The sequence below is a fragment of the Equus caballus genome, chromosome 28 (genome assembly GCF_041296265.1).
Source record: "Equus caballus isolate H_3958 breed thoroughbred chromosome 28, TB-T2T, whole genome shotgun sequence".
In the NCBI taxonomy this organism is placed as follows: Eukaryota; Metazoa; Chordata; class Mammalia; order Perissodactyla; family Equidae; genus Equus; species Equus caballus.
The window spans coordinates 27,080,925-27,094,749 of NC_091711.1; the positions used below are offsets into that span (position 1 = coordinate 27,080,925).

General features: G+C 38.6%; 1 protein-coding gene across 12 annotated transcripts in view; it reads left to right on the forward strand.

Annotated features, from left to right (window-relative positions):
- Nucleotides 1-12,717, forward strand: part of CFAP54 (cilia and flagella associated protein 54) — a 301,315-nt gene extending 288,598 nt beyond the window's left edge. For all 12 annotated transcript variants that reach the window (XR_011433771.1, XM_023631775.2, XM_070254526.1 and 9 more), the window contains one exon: nt 12,481-12,717. Coding sequence is in view for 11 of the 12 variants with exons in the window: in XM_023631775.2 (XP_023487543.2) it covers nt 12,481-12,600 (120 nt within the window). In the remaining variant the exon portion in view is untranslated. The remainder of the gene's footprint in view (nt 1-12,480) is intronic.
- The last annotated feature ends 1,108 nt before the right edge of the window (nt 12,718-13,825 follow it).

The following is a 13,825-nucleotide window of genomic DNA, read 5'->3' on the forward strand; positions in this document are numbered from 1 at the left end:
TGCTGTGCTAACAGATAACCCCAAATCTCAGTAGGAAAAAGGTTTATTTCTTTCTCATGCAAAATCCAGTGAGGTTTGGGGGCCTCTCCTTCAGCTGTTTGGACTCTGTGGCCTCCGAGGTCACCACTGCAGGAGAAGAGTGCTAGGGGATTTCACAGGATGTTTTTAAGTAGGGTAGCCATACATATCAGTTGGCCTATAACAGTCATAATGGTTACTTGTTGATTTAGAGTAATGGTTAATATATTCTACTTTTATTCTCAAAAGTGTCCCGGTTTAGGCAATAAATTAGGGTGAGCGTTTCTAAGACCCAGCTGAATGACTATCATAATTTTTGCTCATAGTTTATGGATCTCAACCTAATGTGCAAGGAGGCAAGAATTGTAGAGGAGCAAGTGTATATTTTAGTGAACACTAATAACTTCTGGCACAATAGGCATTTACAGGAATGCTGTGAATTTTTAAATAGAAATAATTCAATAGCTTCAATTACCCAAACTCTGTTGAGCAGATACACTATAAATGTGATATTCTTATGAACAAAACCATCTCCTGTAATCACGTGTTGTGATAGGCCAAATCAGGGTTCCCCACGTCCTAATCCCCAGAGCCTGTTACCTTGTATGACAAAAGGGACTTTGCAGATATGATTAAGTTAAGGACATTGAGATGGGGAGATTATCTTGGATTATGCGGGAGGGCCCTAAATGTAGTATCAAGTGTCTTTTTAAGAGGGAGGCAGAGGGAGACTTGACAGCAAGAGAGAAGGCGATGTGATGGTGGAAGCAGAAAGTGGAATTATGGGTTTTGAAGATGGAGAAAGGGCCTACAAGGCAAGGAATACAGGCTAAAAAGGCCAAGAACCAGAGCCTCCCCTTCGAGCCTCTGGAGGGAACCAGCCCTGCTGACACCCTGACGTTAGCCCAGTGAAGCTGATTTCAGATTTCTTATCTCCAGGACTGGGAGGGAATAAATTTGCGTTGTTGTAAGCCACTAGGTTTATTATCAATTTGTTACAGCAGCAATAGAAAATCAATACACACATACATTCTGAAGTTCAGCACACGACTTCAGATTTCTGTTTCTAGCTAAGGTAGATACTATTTTGCTTATTTTGCATGTGAGAAATTGAGACCTGGAGACTTTAAGTGACTTGCTCAAGGTCCCTCAACTGGCTAGTGTCAGAGCCAGGACTCACACCCAGGCAAGTTGGCTCCTCAGGACACGTTCCTAACCATTCTGCCCCACTGCCTCTCCCCTTGCCTATCTCCTCTGCATTCTCTCCTGCTGTGTCTCTCAACCATGTAGTGCCTATGCCTCATGCAGCCTCTCCTCCGCTCCCACCTGACTTCAGTCTCCTGCTCCTCCTGTGGGCTCAGGGGCAATCTGGATGCCCACATTTTCCAGCTTTAGCTTTTGGAGGTTTTATGGGAGGTTCTAGGGCTTCCATCGGGAATTTCTCAAGTAAAGGCAGGCTTCAGGTGAAATTATTGAATGTCTTCATATTGAAGTTTGTAAGAAGATATTATTTGAGGGAAGATATTGCTTCTGATTCTTCTTCCTGCTCTTTAATTTCTAATTCTCCTCCTCATACTCTAGAGGGGGCAATGTTCCAGGAGGAATCAAATAAAGTGATGAATAGAAGTGATTCTGTAAATGTATTGTTTGTTTTATCATGACCCAGAAAAGAAGCATCTGGAAATTTGATATACGTATTCTTAGTTTAACTCTTGCCTTAGCTTGTGTTGGTTATATACTCGTATGCATTTTGCCATACTGCCATTTGTGTAATGGTTCTGTAGGTAAGCACTGAATTAAATATTTCTGCCTGTCGTGGTCCCTGCACTGAGCCACCAGCAATGAAGAACTTATTTTCCCAACTCTGGGAACGTGCTGTTATGACAGCCATCAGCTCTCAGCCCTCTCTGGGAATTGCCCCTGACTAAAGGACATGGCCTTGTTCTGGGGAAAAGTCTGCATCTAATTAGTGGTTGATGTGGAGGTGCAAAGACCTGATCCCCCTACCACAGTTTGGGACAACTCTGAAACGCCATCTCATTGTGACTCCATTGCGGCCCATCTTCTCTCTCTACCTAATGCTGCTTTCTTACCTTTCTCCACTGACGTTGATCCCGAGTATTCCCTAATAAACTTCCTGAAAGCTAAGTTTCATCTCAGGGGCTGCTTCCCAGCAACCTGAACTGCAACAATGAGTTAAAAAATAAGCAGTGAAGATCTCTGACTGGTGATGAATATGTGAGAGTGCTCAAGTAATCCTTATTTATGGAATTAGAAGAGTTCCAAAGGAACTAGAAAATGTACTTTCTGGCTTAATGTTTATTTTTTAATGTAGAAGTAAGAGGAAAACATACACATCACTCACTGATTAAAAATGCCTTCTACAATGGGACCCATAGTTCAATCACATTTTCTTTAGACCTCCATTTTAACAGGTAATTTACAAATGAAATAAACTCTATAAAACAAAGGCTCCAGCCCACATCCAATCCTCAATAAATGCAGCCTTCCTTTCCGAGAGAAAGTATTTTTCCAGAGTACAAAAACAAGGACTTAGTAAAGCTTTGAAATCATCTTCTGAGGATAAAAGCAATGATGTAAAGTGAAATGTGATCACGTATAAGTACTATATGAGAATTTGTACTCACATCTCCGCAGAGAACAAGGAAATAGGCATTCAGTTTTACAACACATTGAATACAGGCGTTTCTGTTAAATCCTCTATCCAAGAAAACTTTTCCTTTAATCTTCTCCCGAGCCCCTGATTATAAGCACTGAACCATCGCCACGAACTTGCATCTAGCCTTTATGCCCTCCGCACTTCATTGTTGGCTGCAGAACTCACGCTTCCTGTTCTGATTAGAGCTTTTGATATTTTAAAGGGGATTTGCCCTGTTTGAGACCTTTTATTACTTCTTTATATGGTGAAAAATACTTTCCTGGAGAGAGAGTGAGCCGCTGTTTTTTCTGCACAATAGGGTGTCAGATTTCAAAGGCTCTTTTCTCTGGGCCTTAGACTCTTGAGCGGTCAGAATAAGCCTGAGGTGTACAACCTAAACTTACCTTTTTCTTAAAGTTCTCTTTTGGTCTTAAAGGATTGTTTTATTAAATAAATTCCTGTAAAAAGCATATGCTCATAATGGAGCTATCACTGCCAGCTCTATCACTTTTATCAAGTAATGCCTTGCTCGGCCTGGGGTGGGGCCTGGAGGGCAATGTGTGCAGAACGGGTGCTAAGGAGGAGGGTAGAAGGCACCAAGGTCCCAAAGACATGCACTAACTGAGCACTGCCCTAATTTACATAATACCAGATATGACTGTTGCGTGGCTTTTCCTGACACCGACCAATTCTAAATTCTCGGATACCAACTGGATGTCCACCAATTCAATTCAATTCTGACACTACAACCCAGAGTTAATGCAGACTCCACAGATTAAGGGCTCAATTCAAAACTGTCCTCACTTCAGATGTCAGCTACAAATGAGGTGTCCAGGTTATCCATACTTCTGCCCAGCAGACTACAAATTCTAGAGTTCCCACAATGCCCCCTCAAGTCTCATATTTCACTAGAATGACTCACAGAACTCAGGAAAGCACTTTGTTATGATTACCAGTTTATTGTAAAGGATACAACTGAGGAAGAGCCAAACAGAAAAGATGCATAGGGCAAGGTATGGGGGGTGGGGAGGAGCGGAGCTTCTGTGCCCTCTCTGGGTACACCACGCTCCCAGCACATCAGTGCGTTTACCCACCAGGAAGATCCTCGAAACCTGTCATTATGGGATTTTTATGGAGGTTTCATTACATAGGCATGATTGATTAAATCATTGGCCATTGGTGATTGGGCTTAATCTCCAGCCTTTCTCCCCTCCCCAGAGGTTGGGGCATAGGCTGAAAGTTTACACTCTCTAATCACATGTTTGGTTTTCCTGGTGACCAACCCCATCCTGAGGATATCTAGGCACCTCCCTGCCATAGCCATCTTATTAGCATACGAGAGAAAATTTCCGAGGGTTTTAGGAGCTCTATGCCAGGAACCTGGGATAAAGACCAAATATTTATGTTTTATTATACCACAACTGTAAGCTATGAACATAACCTAAAATTGGTTTTTAAACATACATGCCAGTGAATGTAGTCTCCCTCAATATATCTCCTCTCTTGGAGGCACTCTTCATGCATTCCAATAAAGAAGCCATTGTTCAAAACATTTTTGGGGGCCAGCCTGGTGGCGCAGTGGTTAAATGTGCACGTTCCACTTCTCAGCAGCCTAGGCTTCGCCAGTTCAGATCCCATGTGTGGACATGGCACCACTTGGCAAAAGCCATGCTATGGTAGGCATCCCACGTATAAAGTAGAGGAAGATAGGCATGGATGTTAGCTCAGGGCCAGTCTTCCTCAGCAAAAAGAGGAGGATTGGCAGTAGTTAGCTCGGGGCTAATCTTCCTGGGGAAAAAAAAAAAACATTTTTGGCATCTACTTAGGTGAGAGAAGGGAGACAGGGTCCATTATGCTGCTGAAATGATTTTGGCTGGACTGAAACATTTGGTTTCCTATGCATGTGGGACAATGTGTCTGAGCAAGAATTATTCTTTATAAAAAGGTGAACTCTGCTCAAGAGCTCAAGGAAACACCATGCGCAGCCAGGGCTCAGTGGTGGTAGAGTGATGATGACAATGGTGGTGGTGATGATGAGGATTTAAGAAGAGTCTATCCTATTCTTAGATAGTATAACATTGGAACTAATCCCCTCCACAAATGCTGTCTCACCCGTACCCTATCTTTAATTTCCAACTTTCTTGTTCTCTGAAAAATGCCTTTAAAATAAATTATTTCTTTAAAATTTCATTTTAAAAGATTCCTACCATCTCACCAATATGACCCTTTGAGCTCACATTATGTAAAAAAAAAAAACCCCAAGATTTCTTTTCTGTCTTATTTAAAGTTTTATTAACAGCAAAATTAGAGTGATGACAAAGATAATCTTGTTCTCAGCCAAGTGTGAAATTTCCTGTGCTCTGGTAGAGTTGTGTACAAGCCCTTCTCACATTCCTAAGGGTTGGGTGTTGTTTCTGTTAGATTGAGGAGAATAATATCCATTGTTGTTGGTATGAGGATTCTCTTGGTCATATAAAGTACAGTGAAACCAAATATGTCTAGTTCCCTCTCATCTGGAACTTTTATTAGATGGGTCACCAGTCATTCATGATATCAATTCTTTTTTTTTTAAGATTGGCCCTGAGCTGACATCTGCCTTTTTCTTCTTCTCCCCAGAGCCACCCACACCCCCCAGCCTCAGTACATAGTTGTATATCCTGGTTGTAGGTTCTTCTACTTCTGCTATATGGGACGCCGCCTTAGCATGGCTTGATGAGCGATACTAGGTCCGTGCCTAGGATCTGAACCAGCAAAACCCTGGGCCACCGAACCGGAGCATGCAGACTTAACCACTCAGCCACAGGGTCGGCCCCCGTGATACCAATTCTTCAGTAACCTAGTATCATATTTTCCTTTTTACTTTGGAATGAATGTTTTTCCCTAGTCTGAAAAAATCCAATAAATGATTAACTTCAAAGACTCAGGTGATATATTAAGAAGAGATAGAAAACATGGTAGAAAAACTTATATGTGAGAATGCTAGATGAAAACAGTATTTGTTTTCCTACCTTGAAGTTATCAAAAATTTTTTTTTCATGGCTCTGGCTCTCTGTGTTTTAAGGTTCTTGAAAGAAGGCAAAGTTAAATCCATCTGTATCACAAAGCTCACAATTTTTTTTTTTGAGGAAGATTAGCCCTGAGCTAACATCCACCACCAATCCTCCTCTTTTTTTTCTTCTTTTGCTGAGGAAGATTGGCCCTGAGCTAACACCCATGCCCATCTTCCTCTACTTTATATGCAGGATGCCTGCCACAGCATGGCTTGATAAGCAGTGTGTACGTCTGCACCTGAGATCTGAACTGGCGAACCCTGGGCCGCCAAAGCAGAGCATGTGAACTTAACTGCTGCATCACCGGACCCGCCCACAAAGCTCACAATTTTTGATTCCGCTTACCAATTACAAGAGTAGGCAAGCCTAACTGATTAGAGGAGATTTGCCTCTCTCTCTTTTTTCTTAGTCCTTAGCACTCAAAATCAATGAAAAGGCAACTGACACTGTGCTAAGAGAAGCAAGAAGAGGTGTCAAAGTAGATGCTCAATAAAAAGTCAGCAGATTGAGAAAAACCATAGATACTTTGAAGACTATATGATTTTTCTTTCAATTAAAGAAAATTGTTGGAACAAAAGAACAGAAGTAATAAAATCTTTAATTGTGACAGAATCTAGTTTCCATGCAGAAACTCATATAAAATATAGCCCTGGTAAATAACCTCTGACTCTCCACTGGCTTTCAAAACTTCCCAAACAAGTTCAAGTCCAGGCCTGATTTTAATGAACCCCTTCAGTGTGCCCCAACTGATTAACTTCCTTTCCCTTCCTAGGAGGATTTCAGGGTTTATCTTCTCCAGGCAGGCAAAATCAGCACCATTTCTGTACTATCGCTCCTTAATGCATAACCTACTTGAACTGAGTTCCAGTCTACTACCTGCCAAGCTGTTTTCTTCCTTTCTCGCTACAAAGCCTTTCCTAATCCAGGAAAAAGAACAAGAATTCCTTCATCCCTTATTCCGGACAATTCAGACTCAAAGCTATTTACAAAAACATGAAAGACTTCTCAGTGATTACATGATTGCCAATCTTGCCTCCCCTGAATGAGAAAGAAAGAAATTCAATAATTTCTCCCAAGCTTAACTTTACTTGAGAAATTTCCTATGGAAGACCTAGAACCTTCCATAAAATTTCCAAAAGCTGAAGCTGGAAAACTGTCCAGAGTGCCACCAGGCCCATGGGAGAAGCAGGAGACTGAAGTCAGGCAGGGCTGGAGGAGAATCTACATGCGGCAGGGGCATTTCCTGGTTGACAGACATGGTGGGCGGGAGTTCAGAGGAGATTTGGGCAGTGGGGGACAGGCAGTGCAGCCGGGTGGTTAGGAATGTGTTCTGAGGAGCCAACCTGCCTGGGTGTAAGTCCTGGCCCTGACACTAATTAGATGAGGGAGCGTGGGCAAGTCTCCTAAGGTCTCTGAGCCTCATGGGTGTTTTCACGTTGTAAAAAATCATGTGGTCTCACTTAAATGTCCAGGTAATCAACCCTGAACAGACACAGGTGTCTAAAGAAGTACTTTACTTGTTAACTCCATCATTTTACTTGAAATCTTGTCAATTTTATTTCACTTCTTTAAATCTTGAACTTTCCGCACAGAAAATATAACTGTGACCTCCTGAGGCAGCTTCGGATGCTCTTAATATTTATAGCATTGCTGTTCTTTGGCTGTGAGATAAATTTAGCATTTTCACCTAACTCAACATTTTTTCAAACTGGACTCCGTGATTTTGATGATAGTGTTTTCTTTATTTTACTGTTTAATAAAATCTTATTTCATTAATTACTTGGAACATGTTTGGGTGGTTTCTTTTTGTTCCTAAGTAGAAGTTTTAGGAATAATAAGGCTCAATAGCACTTCTGTGAATTAACATTACTTTGAAATATTTAGCTATTGGAATACGGCAAGAGAATATAATCAGTAACATAAATATTGAGAAATAATAAACAAAATTATCTTTATTTGTAAGTGATATAATTGTAAAACCAAAACCCCAGAGTTTTTAAAATGACTAGATTAAGAGAATCTGATAAAGTGGCTAATATAAAAATCAATAATTTTATCTCTACTAAGAATAACCATTTAAAATGGAAAATTTTAAGTTCCACTCACAATGATATCGAAACTATGAAATGCCTAGGAATAAATTTAATAAAAATATTACAGGATGCAAGTAAATAAAAGGGTGAGTTTTAGTAGTAGACAATTTTACAATGCCGTTCATTAAAAAAACCTCTCCCTTCCCCTGAATTAAAAAGTCAGTTAATTTTATGTTAATGACACCCTCTCCTTGCATCTAATTAACATTGTATGGGAATTCTTAGCCAGTGAAATAAAGGAAGAAAAATAAAAAGGTATAATTATGGGAAAGGAAGAAATACATTCTCATTATTGACGGATATAGAAAATCCAAAATAGTCTTCAAATAAACTCTTAGAATGAATAAGCGAATTTATCAAAGTTGCTATATACAATATCAATGTAAATATAAATTTTATTTCTATATAGCAGGAAAAACAATTAGAAATGAAATTTTTAAAAAGTTGTTATGTACGGTAATATTAGAAAATTTACGTGGAAATGCAAAGGACTAGAATAGCTAGGGCATCTAGAAAAAGAGGAAAGCTGGTGAACTTACACTTCTAGTTATCAAGTCTTATTAAAGAGCTACATTAACAGTGTGGGCTTGGAGAAAATATAGATATAGACCGATGGAAGAGAATAGAGTCGAGAAAGAGAGCCACACCTACGCAGTCCCCTGGTTTGTGTCAAAGGTCATTCTGCAGTACAGTGAAGAAAGAACTGTCTTTTCGACAAATAGATCTGGGCCGATTGGGTATCTATATGGGAAAATAAGGCACTTCAATCCCTACTTCACAATATGTACCAAATCCATTGCAAATTGATTGTAGAACTAAATGTGAATGATAAACAATAAAGCTTCTAGAAGAAATCATAGGAGATGATCTCCATGACTTTGATAATGGCAGAGCTTTCATAATAGGACCTATGAAAAAGTACCAACCATAAGGGCAAACACTGATAAATTGGACTGTATTTTAAGACACCATTCAGAGAATGAAATGGCAAGGCATAACGTGGGAGAATATATTTACATATAGCCAACAAAGGATTGGTTTCTAGAATATATTGAGAAGCAGTAGTAAAAAGACAACTCCTTCTTAATTGGACAAAAGATATGCACTTCATAGAGACCAGTAAACGTACATTCAATATTATTAGTTGTCAGGGACATGACATCAAAAACATGAAGAGATACCTCAAAACATACAACAGAATGGCTAAAATTAAAGGTAAAATGATCAAAGTTTGTGAAGATGTGGAATAATTGATGCCCTCATACATTGCTGGCGGGGTATAATTTGGCCAATCACTTTAGGAAAATGTTAGGTAGAATCAGCTTAAAGATATATGCATAACCAATGGCTCGAAAAACTCCACTTTTGTGAGTATTCGTAACGGAAATGTGTACATTTGTATACCAAAAGGCATGCTGATTCTAAACAGTGAAAAATCTGAAATAAAGTTTTGAAATAATACTTTGAAATAACCCAAATGCCCAGCATCTGGAAAATGAATAAATAGTGATACATTCATACAATGGAAACTGTACATCAGTAAGAATGAACAAAGTATTGTTAGACTCAACGACATGGATGAATCTGAGGAACATAACATTGGACAAAATAGCCAGACGCAGAAAAGTATATATTTTATGATATTTTATAATTCTACTTAAGTACAGTTAAAACACACACACACACACACACACACACACACACACAGGTAAAACTAAGCTATTGGTATAGAAGCCAGAATAGTGGTTCCTTTGTTGGAAGGAAGGCAGAGTTAGTGACTAGGAGTGGGCACCAGGGGGACTTCTTGAGTGCTGATCATGTTCTATGATCTGGGTGATGGTTATGAGGATGTGTTCATTTTGCAAAAAGAAAAAATTATCAAGTTGTGCACTTATGATTTCTCCCATTTTGTCCATATGTTATACCTAAAGAAAAGTTTATTTAAAGACTTGCATTTAGCAGTAGCAAAATATAGACTACGGTTTTATAGCATGGTAGAAAAAGCTAGAATTTGAAGCATCTGATTCCACCAAAGGGCTTGGAATGCCTGCATGTGTGTGGAAAGGGAGGAGTGAGTGGGTCCTCACAAGGGTGGGTCCTGACATTTTAGGGTAACTTGTATTCTCCTGAGGACAAATAAAGAATTAATAACTCCTGGGCGACAACTGTTTTTCTTTTATCTTCCTGGTCTGAAGCTTTCACTTGTGGCTTCCATAAACAAACTCAGCAGTTAATCTTCATCCTTTGACAAATGACTACTTGCTTCTGCAATTCATTGTCAGGGTTAGAGGCCAAAGTGCTCTATTTGTACCTAGGATATAAATTACGTCGTGAAGATACTTCTAATGTTATGTAAAACTAACTTGGCCTAAACTAACTTAGTTGTGTTTTCTAAATATCATTCCTATCTAACATGAGAAGAATTCTACAGTAACAGAGGTATAGTATAAGAGAAAACACACACATTTTTTCATGGTAATTATTATATTTTTGTATACTACTTTGAAAATCATCTATTAAAGCATATTAAATTGGACATGAGATATTTCATCCCTATATAATAGAATGAATCTTTAGTGCAGTTAAATAGCAATGAGAAATAACCAAATAATCACAGTAAACACATGTATTTTCAACATATTAATAAACCCGTGGATATTTTCTTGCCAAAATATTCCCTCTTATTTTTTTCCTGAATAAAACATAGTCATTAAATGGCAAAAAAAAAAAAAAGATTTATAACATTCCATAATAATATGCTGCCCTAGGTATGGGAAAACCCTCATATATTTCTGGTTAAGTGTTAATTGCCATGACCTATTTGGAAAGTAATCTGGCAAGAAATGCTAAAGTGTAAAATGTAAATACCCTCTGACTAAACCAACCACCTTGGAGAATCAGGAGGACAGAAATAAAAGCAGCCATATCCAAGGATATGTATAAACAAACAAGTATGTACAAAAACTAGAAACAACTTCTGTGGCAAATGATTGAATAAATTAGGATACTGCCATCCTATGCATTGTTAGTAGCCATTAAAAATGATGTATTCAATCATGACAGTAATATGTAGCTTTCACTGAGTGCTTGCTGTGTGCTAGGCACCGTTGTAAGTGTTTTATATGTATAAACTCATTCCATCCTTGTAACAACAATATGAGGAAGGAGCTATTATTATTTCCATTTTACAGATAGGAAATTAAGTTGAAATGGATCAAATATTTCAGCCGACCTCACAAAGCTGGTATGCAGTGAGGTCTGTATTTGAACCAGGCTGTCTTACTCCAGGATGCACACCCTTCACCTCCACGTGGTTATTCTGCCTCCCTGAATGAAGGTGGGATTTCTCTCACATATTGGTAATTGAAAAAGCAAGTAATGGAAGTCTGGTTATCCTATTCCAAAAGAGGAAAAAAAAAAACCCCACATGAAGATACATTTTTCTGAGGATTTTAGAAGTTTTGGAAACATACTCCTCAAACTGCCAACACTGCTTATTCTAGGATTGAGTGAGAAAGGAGGATATTATTAATTTTTTATTTATTCACTTTATTATTTGAAATTATAGAAAGCACTGGAATACTTTTGTCATTTTTTTTTTTTTTTAAAGATTTTATTATTTCCTTTTTCTCCCCAAAGCCCCCCGGTACATAGTTGTATATTCTTCGTTGTGGGTCCTTCTAGTTGTGGCATGTGGGACGCTGCCTCAGCGTGGTCTGATGAGCAGTGCCATGTCCGCGCCCAGGATTCGAACCAACGAAACACTGGGCCGCCTGCAGCGGAGCGCGCGAACTTAACCACTTGGCCACGGGGCCAGCCCCTACTTTTGTCATTTTTTAATCAATAAGGTGAAGAAAAAGAAATTAAAACCAGACTCCACTTTTAGGTTCATTATGCTGTCTTGAGAATAAAAGTTTCATTCAACAAACAGACAAGAAATGAATAAAACTTGTCCTCTAATTTCTTACCAGGACTCAGGCCTACAAGGGTCTAACTCATTGTGGTCATTCTCCATGACATTTGTTCATTCGTCTTCAAAGTATCCAGATCGGCATGAAGTGGGTCCCCAGTAAACATTCGTTTCCTTTCCTTCAAGTCTATTCTCTCCTTCCTGCCCTTCTCCAGATCAAATAACCAGCGCTATGATCACAAAGCAGTCTTCACTTTCCATTTTCCAGCCTGCTCAGATGACTTTGGCTACACTAGTCCTCAGCATGGTAACCGGGGCCTCTTTCAGAGAGAGTGAGCTTCAAACATAACTCACTTCACTGTGTCAGGACTTAAACTCAAAATGAGGGAGGGAGATTTGCCAAATGAGGGAAGGTAATCTGTTCCAGAGGAAAGGATTTCATTAGGAATGGGGCTCAAAGTCCTATGTTAGAATCATGTACAATGGTTATATACATACAAATAATCCGTATTTCTAGAAGGATCTGCTGTTTTATAGGCTAATTTATGGATCTGAATAAGACGTAAGATGATATATGTGACATTTCAGCAGTGTAGAGATGTGAAACTTTGCATCTTATTTTAGGCAAGAGTTAAATATCTTTCACATAAAATTATTATATGGAATTGGTCTTTGTGTATTTTGAGTACTTTACTTCAGTCAACAGTTTGAAACAATGCATTTCATGAACTCTTTTGTGCTTTTTCTCAGGTCCCATTTACTATCTCACGGCCATCTATATTCAATCTCGAGAGACTTTTTGATCTTGCTAGCGGTTGTATCATACCGGGAGGAAGCCTTTTCAACTGGATGGTGTCGATTATTCCCTGAACATCCTTACATGTTAACCTTACAAAGAATTTAATTATTATTGTTTTTCTTGGTTTGAAAAAGGTTTTTGGAACTGTCCTCTTATAAAAAACAAAATAAAATTGTTTTCTTACACAAGCTAAATGTCTTTAAAAATTATAGTTTTGAGTAATGTTTTAATCATATTTGAATTAAATGGCAATACTATTGCCTATTAAAACTATCTTACAGAAGTATTCAGAGAAAATGGATTGTTATAACTGGGGAATGAGTGCTACTGGCTTCTAGTGGGTAGAAGATAGGAATGCTGCTAAGTATCCTATGATACCCAGGAAAGCCCCCCACACAAGAATTATCTGGCCCAAAATGTCAAGGATGCCAAGGTTAAGAAACTCCGGATTAAACCTCAACATAAGGTCAGTTCAACTTTGGAGGTTTGCCTATGTTTCATGGGAAGAAATCCGTAGCAAATTAGACCTTTCATATTTTATACTTCTGAGAGGCAACATTGCGTACATTTTGGAGTATGGGTTATGGAATTATAGAGACCTAAATTTGAATAGTAAATTCACCACTTACTAGTTGTGCTACTTTGAGAAAGTAGCAAATTCTTTAAGCCTTGTTTCCTCACCTATTGAATGGGGATATTAATAGGATTGCTGTGTGGATTAAATTAAGTGAGATGATGATTAAATAATATCTTAGCATAATATCTGAGGTAGTAATAGTCACTGTGTTAGGCATTATCATTTTCCTGCCAAATTGGAAGAGGACCATGCATTTCTGACCCACTTTGTTTAGCATCAGAGAATACTGTAAATGAATGCTTCCTACGTGCTGGCCCATGGATGGATACTCATGGTAAAATGAAAAGAATAGGGATACATAGATGCGTTTTTCTAAAGCTAAATGTGTTTAATGAATTACCCTTTATTCTGAGATTATAGATTTCCTGCTTCCTATTGGTGTTAAAATGGTCTTTCTTTTATGAAGTAGTGGTAATAGCAGCTGGTAACTGATATTTTAAAATGTTTTTACTCTATAATAAAAGAAAAAAGTAGCAACCTTTAATTGGCCCCTGATTTTTTAAAGAATACTGCATGGAGGAAACAAGGCTTGAGCAAGATTTTTAATGATAAGAAAGATTTTATGGTTGCTGTAGGCAGGATGCTGCAGGAGAACACAGGCATAGAAACGAACATGGATATGGTGTATGTGCAGGGGACTTTCCTACTGCCTATCTGGA